Below are 27855 nucleotides of genomic sequence, written 5' to 3'. Positions count from 1 at the left end.
CTCTCTCTCTCTCTCTCTCTCTCTCTCTCTCTCTCTCTCCCTCCCTACCGTTAAGTAACTTGTGCATTGTTTTACTTGTTTTTGACATCCGACTGAACTACAAACTTTCCAGTGATGTCTGTGAGAAAGGGATATTCACTCGACAAGCTCGTGCATCTGCGCCGCCACACGCTCAATCCACTCAGCGTGCTTTGTTTATCAGCTCAAGCACATCAGCTACTCAGGCGTAAATACTGAATGTTTAACATTATATTCATTGCATGCATATACTTCGTAGACATCCTTAATCTCTAATAACTCCATTCTGCTCTCTGTTGTTCTGTTGTCGGTGTTTCTTTGTCTGAATATGGCACTTATAACATGCTGTGTGGTATCAGGGCATTTTAACGAGTACGAGTACAGGAGCTCAGTATCGGTACCGATGCCAGTATCGGTATCAGTGCATCCCTACTTTGTAATGATAGGAAGAGAAGGGAGGGAATATTGTGTATTTTATATTCCCACAGATTAGTTATGGATGCTGAATGACAATAAGATGAGAGGTACAGTCTACTAAACTTGTGCTGTAAAATAAAGAAATGCATTGCTGAAATCCAGATGGCTGTGTTCTACTGTGTCTAGACTGAAGAAAGGTGTAAAAAAATAAGATCTCAGTTGCCTATATTATGGCAAATCTTACAAAAAATAGGGATTTAAATTAAAAAGTAAAATTGAAAGTATGCATGATGTTTTTTGATGTTCCCTTTATGCTGATTTAAACAAAAATTGTCTTAGCATGATGTTTTTATTACTGTATTTCTGTCACGAGATTGATTTGTTTTGGGAATTTTAAAAACGTTTTTGAAAAAAGTCTCTGCTCACCAGGGCTGCATTTATTTGATCAAAAATACAATAAAATATTGTGAAATTTGATTACCAATTAAAAAAAGTTTTATCTATTATAATATACTTAAAAATATATTTTATTGTGATGGCAAAGCTGAATTTTTAAGCAGCCATTACTCCAGTGTTCAGTGTCACATGATCCTTCAGGCATCATTCTAATATGCTGATTTGGTGTTCAAGAAACGTTTTGGTTATTATCAATGTTGAAAACAGAAATCTTATAACATTATAAAAGTCTTTTTTGACCGATTTAATGCATCCTTTCTGAATGAAAGTATTGCTTTCTTTATTAACCCCATGTTTTTTTTTTTATATATTAAAAAGTAATATTGTAATGCAAAAAATCTTTTTACTTTTAAAAGTAACCTTCATTATTATTATGTTTAAGTTTTAAGTTCTTATTTTTTTCTTTTGAATTTGGGGTGAAATGATCCTGGAAATTTCACATAGCCTGGTTTGTCTCTGCCGCTGAGTAATGGATCTCATTCCCACAATCCGACCACGGAGATGAGATTCCCTCTCTACTATAGCGTCTATGTCTCTCTCATATACATGAATACTAGTTAATGGTTAGCTAGATAATGAGTTCTAGTTGTCTCCTCTATCATTTAAGGGAACAAATGCATCTCTGGATGAAGAATAAATATGTAAAATCTTGTTCCTAAAGCCTGATCCTGTTGAAACGGTACAAGAAGTCTGTCCTCTCCTTGTGTTCTTTTTCTCCTGCATCCTGTTGTTTTCCTCACACAATGAAGATGACTGATACTTCTCTCTCTCTAATGGTGAAGGTGAAGAGCGGCCACAGGAAGTGAATAGGCGGTGTTTATCTACGCCTGCATTGACGGTTACCATTGCCGGGTTTCGATTCTTCCCTGCGCGAGTTGTCCGGAAATCTATACAAATTAAAATGGGAGTTATTGTGTACGCATTGGCTAAGCAGTTCATCCTGACGTGATTTACGAGCACTGCGCAGCAGATGTGCTGCAGAACGAATGACACTCATCAAACGGTAGACATCATTCAGCTAATGAATGGATCAGGGTTTTCCGTTTAACTCTTTCTCATTGCAGGTCTTTGTGAATACAGTGACAGCTCACCTCTGTTTTCATTTCGGGAAGAATGAGCAATGACTTCCTGTCGTTTAAAACTTGATATACACTTGACCTTTCACCCCATTCATGTGTGTTTCTTGCACGCCTGCACACAAAGTCTTATAAGTTATGCCTCGTCGTGTTGGCAGGGCTGCTGGCACTGCTGTTTAAGGGTATTGGATTGTTTATCGTTACCCTGAAATTTAATGCCTTTGCCATATCATGTGGACTCACTGAATGATATCCATTTTCAGTGTCGGCACTAGCGGTACATCTTGGCTAGTTGGCGTCACGCTGCACTACATTGCTTTGATTGATCCTGACTTCCCCTTTGCTGAGCAGCTTTTTTTAAATTTCCTATCCGTTCGCTCCGTTGAAAGATCTGATACGTGTTTTCAGTAACAGGAACCGAACCGTTGAGGAGAGACAGTAGTAGATCCTTGACTGGTTGTGTCTGCCCTGCAAGATTTCATCACTTTGGGCTGGAGAATAATGAGGGTTATTAATCAATGGTATATGCTTCTGTTGAAGTTTTTCTTTTCCCAAAAAAATATTGTAGTTAAGCAGCAATTTCTAGATGAAGAACTACACTACTTTTCTGAAGTTTGGGGCTGGTGAAGTTTTTTAAAGAAGTTTCTTATGCTCACAAAGACGAAAATGCAGATAAACTAAATTGTGAAATCTTACGTTTTAAAATATTCATTTTCTGTTTTAATGTTTTAAAATGTAACTTATTCCTGTGATGGCAAATCTGAATTTTCAGCATCATTACTTCAGTCTTCAGTGTCACATGATCCTTCAGAAGTCATAATATGCTGATTTGCTACTCAAGAAACATTTCTTAAAGGGATAGTTCACCCAAAAATGAAAATTTGATGTATGGTTTGTCTAAAAGCATATTAAAAACACCACATAGACAAATAAACAACATAAAAAACTTGATTTTCACTACAGGGGGAAGGATTTAATATTATCAATGTTGAAAAAAGTTGTGCTGCTGAATTTATTTTTTTTTTTTTTTGGAAACCGTGATAGATTTTTTTTCTAGGTATTTGGATTAAAATAAGGTTTAAAAAAAACAGCATTTATTTTAAGCAGAAATCTTTTATAGCATTATAAATGTCTTTACTGTCACTTTTAAACAATTTAATACATCCTTAGCTAAATATAAGTTTTAATTATTTTTATTTAGCTACGGAGCAAAATTTTAGTGACCTCAAACTTTTAAATGGTACTGTACACTACCCATAATCCTAAAGAGGAAGCTCCAGAAACCACAAAAGAACTGCAGCAGAACAATGTGTGTGCAAGTTACAGGGTTCATACGGGGTTTGGAAAAGTATTTTCCAGGTCTGGAATAGTATGGAAAAAAGAAAGCAGAGTATGGAGAAGTATTTGTGTTTCCAGACTTTTGCCCCTTTTAGTTTTTTTATAATATAAAATTAAGAATTTAATGAAAATAAATGTACAAGAAGTCAAAGTCAAAATACGACTGAATGAATTCAAGGTGCACTTTTTCATTATGCAAAATGCAGGTTATAAGCAGTTTGGGTTTCTTCTCGCAACATTCTTTGCACTGTATTACATAGCCTCAAGGACCTTTGCAAAAATAAAAAATATACAGACTTTTATGTGCACATGAGAAACCATTGAACTTAGCATATAGGACAATGCACACAGAGCTACCTATTGTGCCATCAGCCCATTTCACGGTGTGGTTTCTTGGGCACCACAGAGTATGCGTTAAAGAGACCTAAGGCCTTGAAATATGGCATACTGTCCTAACAAAAGCCAATTTGAAATGCTTTTTTAAAGTACCCATCTTTTTTATAAACCCTTGAACTTGGGGGAAGGATTTAATATTATCAATGTTGAAAAAAGTTGTGCTGCTGAATTTATTTTTTTTTTTTTTTGGAAACCGTGATAGATTTTTTTTCTAGGTATTTGGATTAAAATAAGGTTTAAAAAAAACAGCATTTATTTTAAGCAGAAATCTTTTATAGCATTATAAATGTCTTTACTGTCACTTTTAAACAATTTAATACATCCTTAGCTAAATATAAGTTTTAATTATTTTTATTTAGCTACGGAGCAAAATTTTAGTGACCTCAAACTTTTAAATGGTACTGTACACTACCCATAATCCTAAAGAGGAAGCTCCAGAAACCACAAAAGAACTGCAGCAGAACAATGTGTGTGCAAGTTACAGGGTTCATACGGGGTTTGGAAAAGTATTTTCCAGGTCTGGAATAGTATGGAAAAAAGAAAGCAGAGTATGGAGAAGTATTTGTGTTTCCAGACTTTTGCCCCTTTTAGTTTTTTTATAATATAAAATTAAGAATTTAATGAAAATAAATGTACAAGAAGTCAAAGTCAAAATACGACTGAATGAATTCAAGGTGCACTTTTTCATTATGCAAAATGCAGGTTATAAGCAGTTTGGGTTTCTTCTCGCAACATTCTTTGCACTGTATTACATAGCCTCAAGGACCTTTGCAAAAATAAAAAATATACAGACTTTTATGTGCACATGAGAAACCATTGAACTTAGCATATAGGACAATGCACACAGAGCTACCTATTGTGCCATCAGCCCATTTCACGGTGTGGTTTCTTGGGCACCACAGAGTATGCGTTAAAGAGACCTAAGGCCTTGAAATATGGCATACTGTCCTAACAAAAGCCAATTTGAAATGCTTTTTTAAAGTACCCATCTTTTATATAAACCCTTGAACTTGGCAAATTTTATGCCATCAGCCCATTTCGTGTCATGGTTTCTGTGCCGCCTGACACAGGATGTGTTAAATTGGACATTAGGCCTTTAAATTAGAGGTACTACCATAATAAAAGCCAAATTTGGCTCTGTTTTTATTCATAATAAAATGGCAGTGATGCACAAAGGAAATAGGTTATATAAAACTAGAAATTGTAATGCGTAAACATGCACAAAATTCCCATGCACATGTGAATACTTTCTCGAAGGCATAAAAACGTTTCTTGTGTGCAGATGACTACTATATACCAAATATAAAGCTGAAAATAATGCTCTATGAACCATTTATGTTAAAAATGGTCTGAATTTCTGAAGAGAGTTTTGGAAATTCGAGTCTGGAAAAGTATGGAATTTTGAAATGGAAAATGTGTAGGAACCCTGAAGTTATATATTAAGCACTTTATATTAAGCCCTTCAAAATGCACCAGATTGCACATATTTGAATGTGACTTGGTTGCATTTGGCATTGTAATTAATTATTAAAATATTTGTTTGTTGCATCTCTAATGTACACTTTTTGTGTTTGTCTGTCACACGTTGTCAGTTTATGGACGTTTTGTTGTATTTCTGTTTCTGTGTGTCCTTCAGCTCCTAGACATGAAGGTGTTTGTAGACACAGACTCAGACATCCGGCTAGTCAGGCGCCTAAAGAGGGACATCACGAATAGAGGGCGTGACATTGCAGGCGTCATTAAACAGTACAACAAATTTGTCAAGCCTGCGTTTGAGCAGTACATCGAACCCACTGTGCAAGTTGCAGATATTGTGGTCCCAAGAGGTACGTGAAGTTGGAAAATGTCAAAACTGCCAAACATTTTGTGAGAGATCAGACTATTAAGCATATTTTACTGGACTGTCTTTTAAACTTTAAACCGCATAAACACATTTCATTACACCAAATACATCTTTTTCTTTTCAGCAGCATCATATGACCCCTTTAATGTTGTTAAGCAACATTTATATTCAGAAATTTCATTAATAGATTATTTAAAAATGTTTTGCCTTGAAATTTTTTTTTTAATTTCTGTATAAATAACTGACATTATGCAGTTGTAATAGCCCTGAATGCTGGTACAGCAGTAAACAATTACTCTGAAAGCTCTGTAGTTTATTCAGATTTTTTCTACTCAAATTTATGGGATTATGTGCTTTATTATAACAGTCCCCTTCCGTTGTTTCTCCAGGTGGAGAAAACTTTGTAGCCTTGGATCTGATTGTTCAGCATGTTCACAGTCAGCTGGAAAAGGTATGTAATAAAAATGGCTCCTCATTCTCATCTGTTTGACACTGAGTGAGAATGATTAGTTGGCCTGTGCATAATGAAATGCTGAGAATGGCCAACATGCATGCTGTATCCCTGCTAGATGATCCACATGCTCTTAAAACGCACACAAATGTTGCATGCGTGTGCATATGAAGCCCATGCCATGGTATAAGTGTAGTTTGCCCTCTGGTGGTGATACTCTATATGTGACAATAAATATTATGTGCATTGGTTCAAACTAGAAAAGGCAAGGCCAGTAATCTTGATATGTCTATTTTACAGTCCATCTTCTCCATTATAGTATTATAAAATTCATTTGCAAATGTAATTTCTGGCACAAAATATTCCTTCAAAAAATGTAAGATTGAAATGATGACATTTCCTTTGGGAATTGATTGGATCTGTGGGCATTTCATACCAAAGAATAGTCCAGCCCGATTGTGAATTTACTACTAAAAAAGTAACTAAATAGCCTTTTGCCTGTTCCACTTTTTTCTTTGGAATAACATGCTCTGATGATTCAGACAATATGCTGAGAAACCAGGAGACAAGCAAATGTGTAGTCAGTTTTGATTTCATGTCGCCTACCAAGGTAATTACTAGAAAGACAAAGATGTTAACACTAATGAACGTTTGCTGAGTGACGTTCATGTGCATGCAGTGCTGACAGATGTATTCCACAAAAAGGGTTTAGTGCCTCTTTGAAATGTAATCGTTTTCTGTGCCTGGCAGGCTGAATAAAGTCATGAATTATCCTGAGGTGGAAAATGTTTTTCTGTTTTTTTTACTCAATCAGTCACAGTGAGGAATGATCTTTAGAACTAATGAACCATGTGCTTTGGTGCAAAAGGTATCATGCTCTAAAGCCACAGGACCGCATTGGGTTTCTCATCACAGAGGTCAGATTTGAAAGATTTTCTGTGTTAGGCCCAGTGAGTACTTTGACTGAAAAATCTTCAGTCAAAGTACTGCAATTTTTAAAAAAAAAGTATGATTCCTCAATTAGGGGCACTTTTTAAATTTTGTTTTGTATAATGTGTGACATGTGGGTTTTCAATATTGTGTGTGATGGTAATGATGGTATTGACATTTTTTGCTTTATGAGAGAAAAAAGATAAACCTTGGACTTGCTAACATGACAGATTAGGTAGCAGCCAATTGCATTTGAACTTGGTTTAAGAAATTGATTAAATAAATGAAATGATAATTACTGACCAATGTATAATGCTATCTACATTATTTACTTAGTTATTTAAAATATTATCAAATGGTGCATGTATACACACATACATATTACTGTTATAACATAACATGTATAAATGTATAAATTAATTAATATATTCCATTTATTTATTTATTCATTCAAAAGATTTTCCCTAATTCAAACACTTCTTTTTATTTCAATTTATTTCTTTATTATTTTATTTCAAATTAAAAAACAAAACCTGTTGTGACTAAAGCAATGGAAAATGTATTGCAATGGAAAATTTAGTGTCTATACATGTGGTATCTAAACAACCTCAAGATTCCACAGTAATACAGTGACGCTGATAAAGACTTTTAAATCAGCCTGAAACATGTTCTTTTTACTGATGGAAATATGAGAGGCATAAATGTATATTGTGTAAAACTGCAAGAATGTGATTGTATCAGGTTAAATATAGGGAGTAGCTGATAGTGCCATGAAATATTTTCCCAGTATACCATGGAGAGGGTGAGGGCTGACTGTTTGGAATGGCTTTTCTGAGTGAATATCTCATTTCATGAGTTTGTCTTTTTTTCTTTTCTTTTTTTATTCCTCTCCTCCCTATGTGTGTTTGTAATGAAATACTTGCTAAACCCTCAACCGATTGCTCTAACCATCCCAGCGTGAAATCACAGTGAGGTATGGCTGCTTTTCCCCTCATTTCCTTCCATCTCTCTTTCCTTCATTCTTTAAACCTGTGCTTCATCTCTGCTTTCTTTTCCTCAAACTTGCAGCGATGCAAATGGAGACAGAAGGAAAAGCGTAGCTCTGGCTATGGTCTACACTAAACAAATTGAATGTTAATGCTGCAGTATAAATGGATGCACAGCCCCGCCCACAATAAAATCTCATTGGTCCAAAGTCACAGCTGTAATTTAAACAGCTAATACACTACCGTTCAAAAGTTTGGGGGGTGGTATGATTTTTAATGGTAAAGTCTCTTATGCTCACCAAGGCTGCATTTATTTGATCAAAAATAAAAAACATTAATAGTGAAATAGGCTATTATTGCAATTTAAAATAACTATTTTCTGTTTTAATATGCTTATGTAATTTATTCCCGTGATGGCAAAGCTGAATTTTCAGCAGCCATTGCTCCAGTCTTCAGTGTCCTTCAGAACGCATTCTAATATGCTGATTTGGTGCATTATCAATATTAAAAACTGTTGTGCTGCTTTGATCAATGTCATGTGTCCTTACTGAGTAAAAGTATTAATTTCTTTGAATGGCAGTGCTTGTTTTGATTTTAATTTAAATATTTTGGCCGAAATGATCTACAAAGCAAAACGTTTGAGTGGACACTATATTAAGGACCTAAATGAATTGCACAAAATTGATGTGAAGATGGAATAAATTAGGTTTGCGAACCAAAATAAACACCATAGCTTCACTGTGTTCCTTTTGTCTCCACCTCCACTGTGTTATTTTGATGCTGTTGCTAACACGGGGATGGGCCTATTTCAGTGGTTTTGCTCTTCAGGTACTGTGCAGACTGTGAAATCCTCTGATAATGCATATTAGGGTCTCAGTATTGAGACATCTGTTGTCATTTTATCATTTTAGACTGGCAACAGCACCTCGGCTGAAAACCACTGACATACTACCCAGACCTGAGCTCATCTTGGCTGTGATGTGCCCGTCTGTTCTGTATAGACTTTAATCAGGTCGTGTTCTTTTCTCCCCCTCCCTCTCTCTTTTCTCTCTCTCGTCATCATTGTCTCCCAATGAACATTTATTCCTTCTTCAGAGGAAACTCCGCTGGGATATGTGAGGATAAATTCTTGCATCCTCTCACCTTTCTTTTTTTTCTGTTCTGTTTTCTTCATTTTATTTGTTTATTGTTTTCAAATTTGATTTATTTTTCGTTTTCTTGGATCTGTCCTCTGCAATCCTTCCTCACTTGATAAAACACGTTCTGCTCTTTTAGTATTATGTTTTTACTACTATTATTGTTTAAAGCTTGTGCATGTTTAACTTTCAGAGTGAGCTAATAACATTCACACTGTCAGTCCATCACAGTGTCCTAACCAGCATCGCCTGTGAAAAGCGACAAGACATTTTGTCCATTGCTTGGTTTTTATTTTTGTGGCCTTGCATAGGTAGAAATCTGATTGGTCCAAAATCCCTGTACATATATTCTGATTGGTTGTCATCATGTTATGCCGAGGAGCGGTTTTGTTTTCAGTGGAGTCAAAGTGCTTGTCGCGTCACACTGGTTAGGACACAGTGTCTTTCTGTATGGGATTGTGGGCTGACGTTTGGTGAAACTGGCAGCCACAATGAAGGAAATTTAGCAGCCACATATTAAATGTCTCAAATCAGTCATTAATGTAGGTTGTATACTGTAGAGGGCATTGGTGGCTCTCTCAGTCTTTGCTTAGATTTTCACAATTGCAATATTATAAATGAACAGAGTTCAGAGTCCATTACCATCTTGTTGGTTTTATTTAATATCACATTATTTCACTGTTTAAAGAAATGGTTTACCCTAAAATTAGAACTGTCATTTACTCTGCCTCAAGTATGACTCTTTTTCTTTCTTCTGTGATATGCAAAAAGAGGTTTTTACAATGTGAAAAAGCATCATGTAAATCCTGCCTAACGTTTTTTTTAATTTTTTTTTATTTTGTGGTCTGAAAGAAAGTCATACATGTTTGGAATGAAATGAGTGAGTAAATGACAATTGTAATTTTTAGGTGAACAGTTTCTTTAATGCTTGTGCATCAGATCTTTGGTTACAAAACCCTCACTTCTGTCTACTAATTTAAAGGCCTGTTCACACCAAGTCTGATAGTTCACGCTGATGATGCACACACTTGTATGTAAAAACCTACGATATTAACAGGTTGTCAACACATAACCCAAGTCAATATCTTATTGGTCAGGGAGGTTTGTTTTTGGGGTGAAAGTGGTTCATTTGTGTAAATTATGCAATTGTTTTATTTTAAAATGTATTCATAATGGAAATCCTGACTTGAAGTGAATGGGCCTTGACTCTAACTTGACCTGCTACCATAACACTTCAAACTCACATCAGCTCTTCATACTCAACCATATTCGCACTGGGAAAAAGTCAAATATTGTTATATTTGTCTATTTTCCATTAACAAAAAGTTTGGTTTTGTTTGCTTGTGTGCAACTTGTGGAATGTTTATGTTTCATATCTGTGTGCTATATAGATCAGCACTGGCATCTGCCCATCAGGGTCAACCTTTACCCAAGACCCTGAGTGTCATGGAGAGCACCCCACAGGTCCGAGGAATGCACACTATTATCAGGTATGACCTCGCTGCTGTTATGAATACTTAAGTAATTTACACACACACTATTGGTGTTTTTATTGTAATATTTTATTGATTTATTTACACTAATGTTCAAAGAAAAAAATCTAAACAAGCACTACCGTGTAAAGAAAACAATTTTATTCAGCAAGGACACATTAAACTGATCAAAAGAAAATATTAAGCAGCTGTTTTCAACTTTGATAATGATAAGGAATGTCAGCATATTAGAATGATTTCTGAAGGATAATTTGACACTGATGACTGGAGTAATGGCTGTTGAAATGGCTGTTGTTATGAATACTTAAATACTTAAGTACCACACACACACTATTGTTTTTTTGTTTTATTACTGTAAAATTTTACTGATTTATTTCCTATACCGTTCAAAAGTATTTAATACTTTTATTCAGCAATGATGCATTTAATTGATCAAAAATGACAGTAAAGTTCTTTAAACAAATGCTATTTTTTATACTTTCTGTTCATCAAAGAATTCTGAAAAACTGCATCATCATAACCGTTTTAACGTTCAACTCAACTCAACTCAACTCAACTCAACTCAACTCAACTCAGCAATGTTACACCAGCAAGGGCATAAATTACATTTTAAAGTAGAAAACAATTTTAATTTATAATAATATTTCACAATATTACAGTTTTTATTATATTTTTGATCAAATAAATGCAGGCTTGGTGACTTTTAAAACCTTAGAACTGACCTGAAACTTGGTAGTGCATTTACTTATTTATTTTTTTCTACATTTAACACATTTACATGTTTAAAGATTCAATTTATGGTTTAATGCTTTTTATATTAAAATATAATTGAATATAATTTATTATGAAGAAAAAAAGATGTTTGTATATCTGTAGATGTGTATATCTATTCACAAATGATACGTATTACAAAACACACATTTATTTCGTGTTGAACATTTTACTAAAAGTAAGAATTTGCAGCTCAGTAAGTGTGTCGGATGTTGATTCAGTAACCACTCTGGCAGATTCAGTTCATTCAGTTAAGGATCCATCTGATGGATTCAATATTTTTATGAATCTTTTTGAGTGGTTCATTAAAAGAACTTGCTTATTATAAGAATCATGTGTTGTAAATTATACTGTACTAGTCCTGCATGTTTGATATGGACCTAACAGACAACATAATAGAAAGAAGAATTGGCATAATTTCACTGTCATATCAGCACGTTAGCAAACTGCTAGCTTGCAGCTCAGATAAAAAAAATATAATTCCATTTTATAAACCAACCAACATTGCTGTAATTTCTGTTATAGAACATTAAAATTGGTCTGGATATAAAGTTTAGGTTCAAACTTAAGAATCATAATACCTGTACCCTTTAGATATACACCTTGGGTTACTCCAGTGTAGGTGTACTGTGTGTCACAAATAAATAAAGAGCAAAATTTATCAGCAAAATGGTGAATTTCCCATTAAAATGAATGGGGCTTCAGCAGGCTGGCAACAGCTTGAGTTGTGTTTGTACTTTTTGGGCCACTGATTTGTAATTAGGTAATTAAAATAAAATAAGGATTGTTTTCTCACTTTATCTAAACTCTCAGAACAGTGCTTTCTGTACACAGTATCATACACTCTTCCAAAACACACAGCATCTCCGTTGTGTATTATTGACTGTGTCCCCTGTGCCCTCAGGAATAAAGAAACCAGTCGAGATGAATTTATTTTCTATTCAAAGAGATTAATGAGGCTTCTCATAGAGCACGCCCTGTCCTTTCTGCCGCTGAAGGTGAGTGGACCGCCATTAATGACCAACTACGATTTTTTAAACTTGATGTTACGAGCTCTGGGTATTGGTCATAATACAGTGATGCATATGAGTGTCAGGCAGCGCCCCCATGGACAAATTCAATTTTTATGGTGTGAAGTGAAGCAAGTCTTCATTCTAGGTTATAGCACTTGTTTTATATCATTTTAGTAAAAAAAAAAATCGATCACTGATTCTTATTTGGTCTTCTCTTTTTAGCCGGTGTCTGTTGAAACTCCTCAAGAAACTGTATATGAAGGGAAGAGGCTGAGTGGGAAAAGGGTTTGTTTATTGGAAGTTCTGATTTTTTCTTTCTGCCACAAGAAAGGTAACATATCACAATTTTGAGTTTTTCTCCCCTTTTTCTGAGGAAAAAAGTTTGAATAGTGAGATATAAACTCAAAATTGTGAGGGAAAAAAGTCTGTATTGTGATTTTCACTGTATTGTGAACATTTTTTATTCCATGGCAGAAACACATTTCCATAGGTTACACGCTATTATCTGTATGGCAGGACTTTAGGCCTCTTGTTTGTTCGTTTGATAGATTACTGGTGTGTCCATTCTACGGGCAGGAGAGACCATGGAACAGGCCTTGATGGCTGTTTGTAAGGACATTCGGCTCGGAAAGATCCTCATTCAGACTAATCATGACACAGGAGAGCCTGAGGTATCACATCTTCACCCATCCAACTGACAGACACATCTATAAACAAGCCCTGATCCAAAAGTTGTCCATGTTGTCATGTGTCCTTGTGTTCTCAGCCTTGGTGAGACGGCACGTATGATTTACTGGTTGCCTACTAGTCAGGTCACGGTCTGTTTCACCGCTGTGCTTTGCCAGATTTGATATCTATGCCTCTTCTCAGCTGACATATAACATGTGTCATGATGTACATGATAAACTCAACAGCTCTGTGCTGATGGATGTCAGTTTGCAGGCATTTAGAGTATTGCGAACAGCTCCCTCTAGCTGTATGTTCACTTTATGTATGTTCAGCGGTATGTACTATTATAGAATTTATTCAGAATTTTAAATTAGCTTTTAGTTTTATATTTTCAGTTTTAAGTTTTTGCAATTTCATTATGTTTATCATTGATTAGTTTTTATTAATATTACGTTTTTGCTTTAGTTTTTGGTCATTTTTAATAGGATGCTTATAGTTTTTTTTTCCCCAGCAAAAAATAACATGGTTTTATGGCTTGGTGTTAAAATAAATATTTCTGATATTTTGTATACTGATTCACTGGCGATATAAAATGACACAAGTTTTATTAATTTACAGAAATTAGTTCAGACTGTCTATTTCAGTGAAATGGTTCTCTCTCTATATGTGGCCCTGGACCACAAAACCAGTCTTAAGTCGCTGGGGTATATTTGTAGCAATAGCCAAAAATACATTGTATGGGTCAAAATTATAGATTTTTCTTTTATGCCAAAACTCATTAGGATATTAAGTAAAGGTCACGTTCCATGAAGATATTTTGTACATTTCCTACTGTAAATATATTCAAACTTAATTTTTGATTAGTAATATGCATTGCTAAGAACTTAATTTGGACAACTTTAAAGGCAATTTTCTCAATGTTTTGATTTTTTGCACCCTCAGATTCCAGATTTTCAAATAGTTGTATCTCGGCCAGATATTGTCCTATCCTAACAAACCATACATCAATATTAAATATCGCATGCGATTTATCGTGCAGCCCTAATATAAATATATATATATAAAATTCATACTCAACTGTAGTGTTTTCCATTTGCATTTCTTTCATCTCAAAGTTCCTTAGATGTCCTTATTTAATTTAAGGTTGTTTATGTCAGTTTCTGCTTGAGAAGTTTAGTGTGTTCTGCACGGTAATGTCACATAAATCATTGCTTAGTCTATAAATTTGTATTATTATGGTCTAATTTCCTCCTCAGCTCCATTACCTTCGTTTGCCCAAGGACATCAGTGAGGACTACGTTATCCTGATGGACAGCACTGTGTCTACAGGAGCGGCAGCTCTCATGGCTGTCAGAGTCTTGCTTGTAAGTCACCTCAGCAGACAGGTCCTATTTATTTCATTTGAAGTAAATTTCCCAATTGTGCACATATATTTTTATACTTCCTGGCCATTGTGGAGTAGATTTTGGATCCTTTTAAGATGTGTAAACTAAATGTCAGCATCTCACTATGCTGAATCTGTAATGTGAGTAATAGGAGATGTAAACCCTAGACCAGATCTAGTCTTGTTAGGTCTGATCTGTTTCAACAAACACCCAACACAATCAAGTTTCTACATGATCTTTGACCTCTTTTGCATAAAAACAAACAATCCTAACCAAATTGCTCCCTTTTTGGAAGCAGAGTTCACATAGGATATGGGTGTCTGTCTGGACTTGGTTCAGTACTTCTATCTGTTAACAACATGGCTACTTGGAAATATATAGATATGTTGCACTTTATGGTTCCTCCTGGTTATTAAATTTAAACTCTCTATATTATATTACATTACATACCAAATTATTCATTTATTCCAAAAATGTTTAATTGCATTACATACACCATTCTAACTCGGTTATATACTTTATATTTTATTATTTTATTTATTTATCTATTTATTCTGTTTATTTTTGTACAGTGGTTTTCCAGCCCTTGATATCTACATTAGTTAGTGCTCAGTAAGGTTTAAATCAGGGTGATTCACGAACTCATCTGTTCCAGGATCATGATGTCCAGGAGGATAAGATCTTCCTGCTCTCTCTGCTCATGGCGGAGATGGGCGTTCACTCAGTGGCCTACGCCTTTCCCAAAGTGCGCATCATCACCACTGCCGTGGACAAGAAGGTCAACGATGAGTTTCACATCATTCCAGGGATTGGTAAGAGCAGTTTAATTAAAGGAATAGTTCACACAAAAATTTAAATTCCCTTAACCTCAGACCATCTAAGATTTAGATGAATTTGTTTCTTTATCAGAACCGATTTAGAAAAATTTTGCATTACATCATTTGCTCATCAGTGAATTCTCTGCAGTGAATGGATGCCTTCAGAAATCCAAACAGCTAATAAAAATATCCCAATAACTTACAAATGATCTCCGAAAAAGTCCATCCCCTGTTGTCCTCTCACATCCATAACCATTATCCACCGACATATTTCAAACTGTTTTGGACTGTTTTTGGTGTTTGTAGTTTGATTCAGAGATGAGAAAGCAGAATAGAGGACTTGTATTTTTGCCGGAAGCAGTTCAGATTGATGAACTGGATCCATGTGGATTACTTGTGGATTGTGATTTTTTTTTTTTCAGTTTTTTTAACTCTAATTCTGACACAGGGCTGCACGATAAATCGCATGCGATATTTAACGCGCATCTTGTCAGTGAAGCCGGTTCTTTAATCAGCGGTAAATCTCCCATCACCTGCGGGCTTTCACATGGAGCAGCATTAACTACACAGAGCCGTTGTTCACTGACAAGCTGCGCAAAACCACGATCATATTTTGCGCATGTTTTGCGCAGCTTGTCGGTGAACAACGGCTCTGTGTAGTAAATGCTGCTTCATGTGAAAGCCCGCACGTGATGGAGATTTACCGCTGATTACAGAATGGCTTTACTGACAAGATGCTGGTTAAATATCGCATGCGATTTATCGTGCAGCCCTATTCTGACGGCACCCATTCACTGCAGAACATCCATTTGTCAGCAAGTGATGTAATGCTAAATTTCTCATCTGTGTCTTGGATGGTCCAAGTGTGAGTTTCAGCAAATTTTCATGTTTGGGTGAATTGTTCCTTTTAACAAAAATATAGAAAAAATGGGCCCCCCAAATATATCGTAATTGCAATTGTTTTGCAGGTAATTTTGGGGATCGTTACTTTGGGACTGATGCTCCTTCAGACTGGTATGAAAGTGATGAGGGGATGGACTACTGAATTTCATCAAGACCTATGTGAGCAACTATATCTGCATGCATTGGAGAAGGGAACATTTAAGCACTTAATCTCATATGATTGTGGACCCATTGCCCTGCCCTATATAAGCATAAGCCTTAGCCACCTCTTGCTGTCGATGCTTGCAATACTACATGCTACAAATGAGCCCATGCTCAATACAGGTCAAAGCATCAACAGACCCCCAAACATGGAAGATTACTGTTCATTAGCTTTCCTTAAAATGCCCACATGACCATCACAATTTGAGAATTTTTCATTAATACTTGAACTAATAAGAGTGGAATAATAAGGACATACCACAGTTTCTTCAAGGGTGTGTTTACAGTGGCATACTACCAAACTACCTTGTACTGTTTTTCAGTAGTATGAGTATACAGTTTATACTGTATAAAACAGTATATATAATAGATTTCAAATACAGCACATACTCAATGTTTGTTAGCTGTTTTCATGTTGTCTTGACTTAATTTGCTTTGTATAGCATATATGGCATACATGTGCATTTGAGGTGCTTGACCCAATTGACATCTTATACTAAGTGAAAGAAACATTTCCATACGCCTGCTTCAATTTAACCTGCTTTTAATATTGCAGCCTTGCTAAAAGCAGCTGTGCATAAATGTTACTACCTTTAATAGTAGCCCAAGCACAAAATAGGATTTGGGTCAAACAACATTGTTTAGTGCAATGCTGCAATTCTGCTCATAAACAATACATCTGTTGTTTAGTCTGCATTTACTTTGTTGTTTTGCCTTTTTTCCAAATTGATTGGTGTCTTGATGGTGATACAGATGTGAAGTGCCAATCAATATATCAGTCTACTTCGTGTGTGTGTGTGTGTGTGTGTGTGTGTGTGTGTGTGTGTGTGTAAAAATGTGGGGAATTCATGAAATATTGAAAAGGGACTTGTTGATAGAAAATTCAGTTTTAAGTCCAAATGAATAATTTTCCTCATCATTGGTTTTAGTATTTAGCGCTACAGTGCCACTGAGGGGAACAAAATCAGGTTTATAGTTTTCTGTTATATACTTGAATTTTAAAATGTAGATAAGGTATATTTATTTTTCATTGGTTTATTTGCCATGCCTGATTGAGGAGAGGCAACGACAGATTGATTTGCATTGACAAAAGTTTAGAAACAATTATTGAAGAACATTTTGGAGGTCTTTTAGCAGAAATTAAACCAAAAGAGAGAGCAAAACATGCGCTTCTCCTGAACTTCCACTGTTACGTGTCATCTAATGCATTTTTTTTATTAAACCTGATCAAAGTAATAGTGCCAAAATGCACATACAGCAACCTGCGATGCATTTAAATTTATGTAAACAAACAATTTGATCACATTCTCACCTAAAGGGGAGAGTTGCACATTATTTCAATGGCATTTATTAAAAAATTACTTTGTCTATTTGGTCCCACTTGACAAAATAAAATAATGAAATTGACACATTTATGTCTTATTTTTCTTTGTATATTTTCTAATTGGAACTGACATTTGGTTTGTTTTTATTTTTCGTACAGTGATTTTATGGCCTGGTTATGTTATTCTGAATCAAATCTCAGTAATGGACTTCAGACTTCACTATATTGGCAGCAATATGCATTATTATAAGGGAAAAATATTTATCTGTCTCATTTAAGTTCTCTCTCTCTCCAGAGATGTGTACTGTAATTATTTTGTTGTATATGTATGATTTGCCTGGGTTATCTGTTTACAAGCTTCAACTGACCTCCAGTGTTGTAAGCCATTCCACTTCTGTTTTTTTTTCCTGTATGTATAAATAGCGCAATAAAATATTTTGTGCCTAAGTCTGTCTTAATTCTTTTTTCTCCCTGTAAACATTGCAAAAATGTAAGTGTAACAAGTGTATGTCCACTCAATTTTATTAGTCTAGCCAAAGAGTTCTTCCTTCTTTCAAAATCATTTCCAGGTACACAATTATTTATAGGGGTAATTATAATTATTCAAATTATTATTTTAATTTAAGAGGGTTTTAAACTTTCAAATCAACACCAAAAACTTTACAATAGTTAAATACGTTCTCGAGCGGGACTTTTATTTTGAAATATTCTGTTGGGTTTTGAAGCGTTTGCTTGCTGCTTCATACCACCTCAAGCATCGTGTTATATCGTTGACTTTGGGGTAAAATGAATTATATCAAACATCTCTCCGGTTGTCCTGATACAAGTACAAACAAGACTGAATGAGTTTAAACTTCAGTCACATCTTCTGAAGTCACTTCCCTTCCTCTTTTGACTTTGGAGTCTTCGAAAGCAGCAGTCATACCGCTTTAATTTCAGTAACGCCAACATCCTTTTAACACGCACTGTATCACTTCTCTGTGCGTGACAAGGTAGGACTACACTTCTAACTTTAGTCTCCGTACTGGTTAAAACTGACTGTGCAAGAGTTATAAAATAAAGTAGTTTTAGTCACGTAAGCTTGTTATAGGCACTTGAGAGAAGTCCAACGAGACAAATTGGATTAATTAAAGGAAAATAAATATGTATAGCGGATGACATTCTTGTATTTCTGCGTTGTGAGAAACAGAATTGTCCTTATCCGGTTGTGTAAAACATAAAAACGTTTTATTGGAATTGGAAATTCATCATGATTTGTGGCACGCGCCTTTGAGCCAAAGCGCGAGACTCTCATCACTGTACGAGTGCAACTGAACCTTATAAAATCAGGATAGTTCACCTTCTGGTCCCCATTGACCTGCATAGTGGTTTTTTTTTTCCATACTATGGAAGTCAATGGGGACCAGCAACTGAAGGCGAACTATCCCTTTAACCTATTAAAATTTGACGGAGATTCTATGAAGGTAGAATGACGTCAAAAAGATTTGCATATTACACCTTTACAAAGCTTCTCTTGCGCATGCAAATTTCATTTACGCTTACAGTCTTATGTACACTACCACAAATATTACCCTGCGTATGCAAATCTTTTTGACGTCATTCTACCTTCATAGATTCTACTAATCACCACATCGACAGCGCAAAATATGCAGTACAACGCTAAATGACTCTTATGAACCGATTCTTCCAATGAATCAAAAATGTACAACGCGAGTTACAAATGAATGACTCTTATGAGCCGGTGTTCTGTCGATTTGTGCTACCCATACATAGACTGTATAAAAACAGGTGCTACCCTGTCAGATTTTGCTACCTCCCATTAAAACAGGCTGTTTTTCAGAAAATCAGAGAATATGATCTTTTCATATATATATATATATATATATATATATATATAAAATATTATTATTAATATATATATTATTTTTTTTAACTTTTTTTTTCTTTAATGCAATCTACTTTTTCACTGGAAATTCCTGTCTCTAAGGCAAATTCCTTGTGCGTGTAAACATACATGGCATTTAAAGCTCTTTCTGATTTTCTTTCCATTAAAACGGGCTTTTTTTCAGAAAATCAGAGAATATTTCCCTTTCATATTTTATTTATTTATAAGCAAATCTTGGTTAATAACTAGTCAGTAACTAGTTTGGGATCAAATATTGGTAAGCATTTGTTGATAAAAATGATGTTGCATAAATAAAAAAAAAAAAGTTTGACCATTTATCTGTCAGTAACTAAGTGCATGTAATTTCAATAGTCCTGTGTTTTTTTTTAGACTTTGTCACATGGCGGGCCTTTGGAGATCTTATCAGGCGCTGATGGCCAAATGTCCATGGACAGTGCAGATTATAACTGCTGGTAAGAGCTACAAACTCTCCACCCTCCTCTCTAAGTCCTCCACCACTTTTTTTTTCCTTTTCAGTCCTGTAGTTGATGTTCCCAATTCCCTTTAGGTCAACTCAATCTCAGATGCTATTGATTACATATTTATCTTTCCTGTTAGCACAATCACTTCTAAACAGCAAGATTGTTTTTGAGCGTGAATAATAGATCAGCCATATAAACAATGGAAAGCCCTTCTCAGCAACAATCTGCTTAGCTGTTTACTTGAACTTTGTCACTGTGGGTTTTACAGGGTGGGAGTATAGATTAAAGGGGGAAGTCTATTTCAGAATGTTCTTTTGGTTATTTTAAATGTTGCTTTGAATTTAAATGTTATTAAATGTACATTTTAACTCCTAGTGAACCAGGAATGCTCACATTATGTATCACCTCAAGACATTTGGTTTTTATTTGGAAAATAATTTTTTTTTTTTTTTTTTGCTGCAATTACACCATTCTACCAGAAGATGGAAGCACAAAACAACATATTAATGAAAGTCTCAAGTTGTTCTGCTGAAAACTTTCTTTTGTTCGAACATAGATGATGATGTCTGGTTCATATCATGAGGAATAATTTATCTTTAGAGGTCAGAGTTCAGTGTACAATGGAAACATACTAAATCTTTCAGAATGCAAGTTTCATTCTAAGTTGTTGTTTATTTCTAAGTAACAGCAGGCACAGGGAGTGTGAAGTCTATTTGAAAACAATCACTAATTTCGCAGTTCCGTTTGGTGACGACAGTGGGGCTGAAATTACACACTTTAGCTTTAATTTCATGTGTGATTACTGTGCATTAACTATTTAGACCCATTTGATGGGAATCTTTTCACTTTGTTTAACAAAATGAGTGAATGAGAGTGCACTTTATTGTTAATCAATGAGCCTGCTTAAACAAGCTGTTGGTTGTATTGTGTGTCATGCAAACTGTAGCATTAGGATTAATTAATACTTGGCTAGACTGGCACTGACAACTTGGCCGCAATGCTTAAAATCACCAGTGGCCTCATGTCGCTGAGCGGTTGAGGATGCAAGTTTATGTAATCAAGATTACAGACATGAGCTATGATTCATTGCCTTTGTTTTCCACATGAAGAAGAGGACTTGAATATTTATAGAAACTTTAGCCCTATGGGTATAGGTTTAATATTAGACAGCAAGATGCTTTAAACGAGAGGGAAGCGGGTTATTTCAAAATTAAATAATAACTGGATGTTTTCTCAGTGATGTGAACCAGCGCTTATTCGCAGAGCGAGGGACGTGATCTTACCTTCAAATAAATTGAATGCAATAAAACTTGGCATTCTGGGCAAGGTGAAAAACTTCAGTGAATTGGAAGTTCAAGGTTAAAGGGATAGTTCACCCAAAAATCAGAAGATATTTTGAAGATTGCTGGTAATCAAACAGTTGGTGGTTGCTATTGACTTCCATAGTAGGAAAATAAATACTATGGAAGTCAATGGCAACCACCAACTGTTTGATTACCAGCAATCTTCAAAATATCTTCTGTGTTCAACATAAGAAAGCAACTCATACAGGTTTGGAATGACATAAGGGTGAGTAAATGATGACAGAATTTTCATTTTTGGGTGAACTATCCCTTTAAGTGTTTTTTTTTCCCCAAGGTTAATCTGGGTCTACTTTTTCATATGCCAGTTTAATATAAAGAGGCAACTATTTATAGGTTGTTTGACCATCCTGACCATCCCAACCAATGGAGTGAGTTTAGGGCGGGGCTATCTATTTGTCCAACCAATGGCAGACAGGGGAGTTGTCTGTTTGAAAACTATTTGAAAAGAGTCATTGTTTTTAAGTTCAATTATATAGTAATTTATTATTGTACATTTAATTCATATGAAACATTTAATTTAAATAATCTGTCATATTTGAAAGGCCTAAATTGAGTGCTAAACATCTGTTGTGTTTAAGTTGAAAATAAATCTTTAGTTATATTAGATATACACTACCATTCAAAAGTTTGGTGTTTTTTTAATGCTTTGGAAATAAATCTCCTATGCTCACTCAAAGGCTGCATTTATTTCATCAAAAATTTTTAACAGTAATATTGTGAATAATATTGCTTTAATTCATTTTCAATGTAATTTATTCCTGTGATGGCAAAGCTGAATTTTCAGCATCATTACTCTAGTCTTCAGTGACATATGATCCTTCAGAAATCATTTTAATATGCTGTTTTGGTGCTCAATTAATATGTCTATTCTAATTAATGTTTCTAGTCTTCAGTGTCATATGATCCTTCAGAAATCATTTTAATATGCTGTTTTAGTGCTCAATTAATATGTCTATTCTAATTAATGTTGAAAACCGTTTTGCTGCTTGTGTTTTTTTATGGAAAGCGTGGAAGTTAAAAAGAGCAGCATGTATTTAAAAATATTTCTTGCTGATTTTATTTCTTTATTTCTTTCTTTATACCCACTAACAACTGCATGCAAACTGTGATTAATTATTGTAATCAAAAGCTTTTAACCGTGTTTATTTTAGTCAAACTCACCACTTCCTGTGAAGTGATGTGTTGATATTCACTTGGACGGAACTTACATTAAGTACATTAAGATTTGTAATCTCACTAAAATGGATGAATTGTCTGTGAAATCCACTTTGCAGCACAATACAGGGTGATAAGAATGTATCCATTATTTCTGCAATTCATTTTTTTGCCACTAGTGGTGCAAAAATTACATCCTTCAGCTTTAACTGATGCATTTGGTTGAAGTGATAAATGGATTTATTTATAACAGATAGAGATGTGAAGAGGAAGGGATTAATGAGCGAATGAATAAATGAATGGATGGAGGGGATGAAGGCGCTACATTTCCGTTTTCAAGTCATTAACGATGCATTAACCCCATAATCTGAGCTAAATGTAGAACCGAAAAAATCAATGTCATCCAAAAAGGGCAAACCTGAACGAATGAGGCTTGATTGTGTTTACTGTAACGCAGGTAAGCCATGTCACACCGGTCTCATCAGCTAAATGGGTTGGGTTGCCAGAGCCTGCCCGCTGGTCCCTGTGGAGAACGTGCTGGCTGCAGATAGATTCCTGCCAAATTGATCACAGATAATTTCACTAAGCGCAAGATGCGTCAGTCACTCAAGGACAGACGGTGGGAAGTATTGTGCTGACATCAGCATATTTCAAGATGCATTTAGCATAGATGAGTGCCATACTCCAGTTGGCACGAGGTACGGGGCAGATTGCACCTGAGTGTGTGGTAAATTGCATTTTATTTGGCACAGCATAATGACAAACAGCCATGTTTATGGTTGGATGGGGTTGTCGTCTTTGCTAATAAAGATAAATGGATAAATGTTTTTTTTCCTCTGAAACTGCTGTTTTTTTCCCATTGTAATCAGAGACCTGGAATATAACTTTTAAGCACCTATTTTTCATGGTTTTGGGTCCAAAGATGATATAAAAAAAAAAATTATATTTCAAATAAGTTTTGTTAATTTGACATTTCTATTCATTAAATTATAACTAAAAACGTATCATGGTTTCCACAAAAAATATTAAAGGAATTGTTTACCCAAAAATGAAAATTTACTCACCATCAGATCATCCAAAATGTAGATGAGTTTGTTTCTTTATAGGAACAGATTTGGGAAAAGTTAGCATTACATCACTTTTTCACCAATGGATTCTTAATGATGTATTTGTTTATTACAAATATGTAGTTTTTTTACTTCATAAGACGTTAATTGATAGACTATGGTTGTGTCGATTACTTGTAGATTATTATGATGTTTTTATCAGCTGTTTGGACTCTCATTCTGATGGCACCCATTCACTGATGGTGAGTAAATTTTCAGCAAATGTTAATTTTTGTGTGAACTATACCTTTAATCAGCACAACTATTTTCAACATTGATAATAGCAGTATTGACTGTTGGAAACTCAACATTGCCATCACAGGAATAAATTGTAATTGTCATTGTAATCAGAGACATAGAATATAACTTTTAACCACCTGTTTTCAGAGTCCAAAGATAAAAGCAAATGTAAAAGGGTCTTCTTAGGACAGTCTGTTCTTAACAGATGTTTTAAGAGTTTACTCTTCGGTGCTTCTCAACCTGTTAACGTCAAGTTGAACCAAGAAGTGGAAAACATAAGTGTTTATTATCACCTCACAACATGCTGTTAGCTCTCACTCAGCCTTTGCCCTCCTGTCTGCCTAGTTCTGTCTACCATGATCAATAAGCTGGTGCTGTTTTGATAAGATGACCCAGTAAAAGCATGGCAAAGGTTCCTGGCTTTTTCCAGTCTGCTATACTGGATTATTAGTCTTTCCTTGACATTTTATGAAAAGGTTAGGTCACTTAAAAGGGGCTACGTTGCTTTGCTGGGCTCTGTCGTTAAGGCAGAATGTCCTTTGTAAACCATGATATTTGGGCAAGTGCGAGGAAGCAGCTGTCCTCTAAATTTAAAGGCAGTTGAAGTTTTTTTTATGTGTGGCTCCCTCCCTGGCAGTTCTGTATTTGGCTGCAGAAGAATTATTTTAAGGATCCTGCAATTTAGCCAGTCAAGGTGAAGCATAATGAGTAACAGACACTGCCTGTGTTTAGAAATCTGGGGTGATGATGTAGAAACACTGTTGTCACCGTAAAAAGCTTTACTTTATATAGTTGTCATTAATTGTATAGTGTATAGTTAGGCACGCACCAATATGGAAATTCTGAAAATAACAATATTTATGATACAGCTGATAATTGATATGATGGTTCATTTAATAGATAGATAGATAGATGGATGGATGGATAGATAGATCTATAATATTTGTCAATATTTGTTTATTTTTTTAGGAAAATCCTGTTTAAATTGGGGGAAATTCTGATCAAATATGATCAGATTACAGAGGCCTCCAATAGCTCATTTAAAACCTTATGAGTATTGGCTGATACCAATGTGTTCATCCGTAATTTTCATTCTATTGTACCTCTGTGAAATGCAGAAAATATTTATCCCATCTTAACTTCAAAGGTTTGCCAACTTGTGGCTTACTCAGGGCTTTCTGTGAACTCAGTGTTATTTCTGAAGAAACAGATAATCTCGAAGCAGTGTTAGTCTCACAAACCCACTGCTGGTACCATCAGTCCAGTGCCTGTGTACACTTAGTCATGTCATAGCACTGAGTCACTGTGTCAGTGTTTGTGGTGAAGCACAAGGACGATGCTCAGAAGTCATTGTAGTTTGTAAAATTCGATCGGAGAGTCCTCCAGCGCGTTTCTCTCACAGTCAGAAAAGGCTTCACCCGCTGTGTTTGTGTGGGGTTGAGTGAGAGCGTGACACAGTCTTTCAGTTGGTGGATCACCCCACTGTGCCCGTTAACAACCTGCTGGAGAGAGACCAGAGTTCCCAGCATCCTCCTCTCCGAGGCATTTCATCTCACACCGCCCTCCTGCTATGGCATGCTGTGTACAATAGCGGCTTCTGTCCAGCTCGCCATGTGTTTTGAACAATGAGCTCACTTATCAGAAGTTGATTCACCTGACTGAGGTTCTATTGCATCAGAATAGTTGAAGATATCTTATTGTAGTGTGTGCTTTTTTTGGACCTTATTTTTTGGAGTGCCTGTTGATGCCCAATATATTTGTTTTTAGTTTTGGGCAGTTTTGTTTATTGTTTTTACATTGTTCCCTTCTTTTGTCTTCCTGTTCTTTTATTTTATATACTTTACTATATTTATTTTGCTGCTAAAATATGCCATTTCAATGCTATAAAATTCAGTACTATAATATCCCAATAGTATATAATTTGTATTTAATTTGTAATATGTATTTTGTGTTGTAGTTGTGTTAAAATTGATTAAGTCACATGCAAAAAATGTAGGTGTTATTTTGACTCTGAGCTTTGCCTTGAAAAGCAAATTAGCTCAGTTGTTTAAAACAGCTATTATCAATTGAGAATCATTTCTAGACTTAAATCAACACTTTCCTTTCAAGACTTGGAAAAAGTTATTCATGCATTTATCACATCACGATTGGACCACTGTAATTCCTTATACCTAGGCCTTCCCCAATCTTCACTGGCTCGTTTGCAGATGGTCCAGAATGCAGCAGCCAGATTGTTAACTGGTGCAAAAAAAGTGATCATATCACTCCAATTTTAGCGTCGCTCCACTGGCTTCCTGTCTCCTTTAGAATGCAATTCAAAATTTTGTTTATTGTTTATAAAGCACTTAATGGACAAGCCCCATCATACATTTCTGACCTTATCTCATTTCTCCTAAGTCCTAAGTCCCTCAGATCTGCTAATAAAGCTCTTTTAGGAAAAATATCGAAACTCTTTGGTCATTTTTGAGCGAGATGCTAACGGTCTAATCAGATTCAATGATCTATGCTAAGCTACAGCTAAAAGTGCTACCGCCAGACCCGGAGATCGGCTGAATGGATTCGAAAACGGTAAAACTCAACTGTTTAACTCTAGGGGAGTTGGAAAATGAGCTTATTTTCAAAAATAGAGGAGTGTTCCTTTAAGATGGAGGGAGACAGCCTTCGCTCCAACCCTTGCTGCAAAAAGGCAAGCACAACCCTGATCGGGCATCTCTGGGGCTCTTCTCGGTGAGAAGAACACCACTCGATGAACAGGTTCCACTTCAAGGCATAAGCGTGTCTCATAGACAGTGCTCTCGCCGAAGTGATGGTGTCAACTACCTGCTGGGGTAGGTCACTTAGAACCTCCGTGTCCCATCCAGGGACCAGACATGAAGTTTCCAGAGGTCTGGACACGGGTGCCACACGGTGCCCCGTCTCTGAGTCAGTAGATCCTTCCTCAGAGGAATCTCTGGGAGGGGCTGTCACAAGGAGCATTAGTTCTGGGAACCAGGTCCGAGTGGGCCAATACGGCACCACAAGCAGGACCTGCTCCTTGTCCTCCCTGACCTTGCACAGCGTCTGTGCGAGAAGGCTCACTGGGGGAAACGCATACTTGCGCAGGCCCCACGGCCAGCTGTGTGCCAGTGTGTCCGTGCCGAGTGTTCCCTCAGACAGGGAGTAGAACAACTGGCAGTGAGAGGTTTCTGAAGAGGCAAACAGGTCTACCTGAGCGGCTCTGAAACGTCTCCAAATCAGCTGGATCGTCGGGGAATGGAGTCTCCATTCTCCTGGGAGCGTAGCTCGTGACAGCTCGTCGGCTGTATGGTTGAGCAGACCCGGAATGTGAATGACACGAAGTGACCTCAGAACCCTTTCTAGGCAATTGATATGCCAGTGCAGTTGGGGGCCTGTCCACACCCCGACACTACGTGCCCGTTGTACGTGGCCCCCCAGCCGGTGGTGGAGGCATCCGTGTAAACCGCAGCATGCCTGGAGACCTGTTCTAGGGGCACTCCTGCCCGGAAAAATGCAAGGTCTGACCATAGGGTGAAGGTTTGGCGACAGGCCGGTGTAACTTGGACCCGGTGAGTGCCACGCTGCCACGCCTACCTCAGGACTCTGCCATGAAGCCAGTGCTGAAGCGGTCTCATATGAAGCAGCCCCAGCGGTGTAACTGCCGCTGCAGCTGCCTTATGCCCCAGGAGCCTCTGAAATTGTTACAGTGGACCGCTGTCCTGCCCTTGAATGAATTCAAGCAGTTCAGCACCAACCGCGCACATTCCTCTGTGAGGCGTGCTTTCTGTTCGACCGGATCGACACATGAAAGTACGCATTCTTCAGGTCGATCGCTGCAAACCAGTCTCGGGGACGGATGCACCCGAAGATGTGTTTCTGCGTCAACATCTTGAACGGTAACCGGTGAAGGGCCCGGTTCAAGACACGCAGGTCCAAAATTGGCCGTAACCCACCGCCTTTCTTGGGTACAATGAAGTAAGGGCTGTAAAACCCCGTATTCAT

General features: G+C 36.3%; 2 protein-coding genes across 5 annotated transcripts in view; both read left to right on the top strand.

Annotated features, from left to right (window-relative positions):
* The window catches only part of LOC107676254 (uridine-cytidine kinase-like 1), a 27887-nt gene extending 10200 nt beyond the window's left edge, over positions 1-17687 (top strand). Inside the window, exons 6-15 of one of the 2 annotated variants that reach the window (XM_016470774.1) lie at positions 5338-5527; positions 5934-5995; positions 9007-9026; positions 10439-10537; positions 12216-12309; positions 12547-12609; positions 12873-12995; positions 14250-14357; positions 15034-15190; positions 16165-17687. In XM_016470774.1, coding sequence (XP_016326260.1) covers positions 5338-5527; positions 5934-5995; positions 9007-9026; positions 10439-10537; positions 12216-12309; positions 12547-12609; positions 12873-12995; positions 14250-14357; positions 15034-15190; positions 16165-16241 — 993 coding nt within the window. In that variant the 3' untranslated portion in view covers positions 16242-17687. Of the gene's footprint in view, positions 1-5337; positions 5528-5933; positions 5996-7881; positions 7899-9006; positions 9027-10438; positions 10538-12215; positions 12310-12546; positions 12610-12872; positions 12996-14249; positions 14358-15033; positions 15191-16164 lie in introns of both variants that reach the window. The other variant, XM_016470775.1, reaches the window with a different exon arrangement.
* A 657-nt stretch (positions 17688-18344) lies between these two features.
* The window catches only part of mpv17 (mitochondrial inner membrane protein MPV17), a 29123-nt gene continuing 19612 nt past the window's right edge, over positions 18345-27855 (top strand). For all 3 annotated transcript variants that reach the window (XM_016470798.1, XM_016470800.1, XM_016470799.1), the window contains exons 1-2: positions 18345-18616; positions 19900-19982. In XM_016470798.1, coding sequence (XP_016326284.1) covers positions 19910-19982 — 73 coding nt within the window. In that variant the 5' untranslated portion in view covers positions 18345-18616; positions 19900-19909. The remainder of the gene's footprint in view (positions 18617-19899; positions 19983-27855) is intronic.

Source organism: Sinocyclocheilus anshuiensis, unplaced genomic scaffold (genome assembly GCF_001515605.1).
Source record: "Sinocyclocheilus anshuiensis isolate Anshui unplaced genomic scaffold, SAMN03320099.WGS_v1.1 scaffold2322, whole genome shotgun sequence".
Taxonomy (NCBI): domain Eukaryota; kingdom Metazoa; phylum Chordata; class Actinopteri; order Cypriniformes; family Cyprinidae; genus Sinocyclocheilus; species Sinocyclocheilus anshuiensis.
Note: the sequence above shows the minus strand (reverse complement) of the source record. Positions and strands in the feature narration are given on the sequence as shown.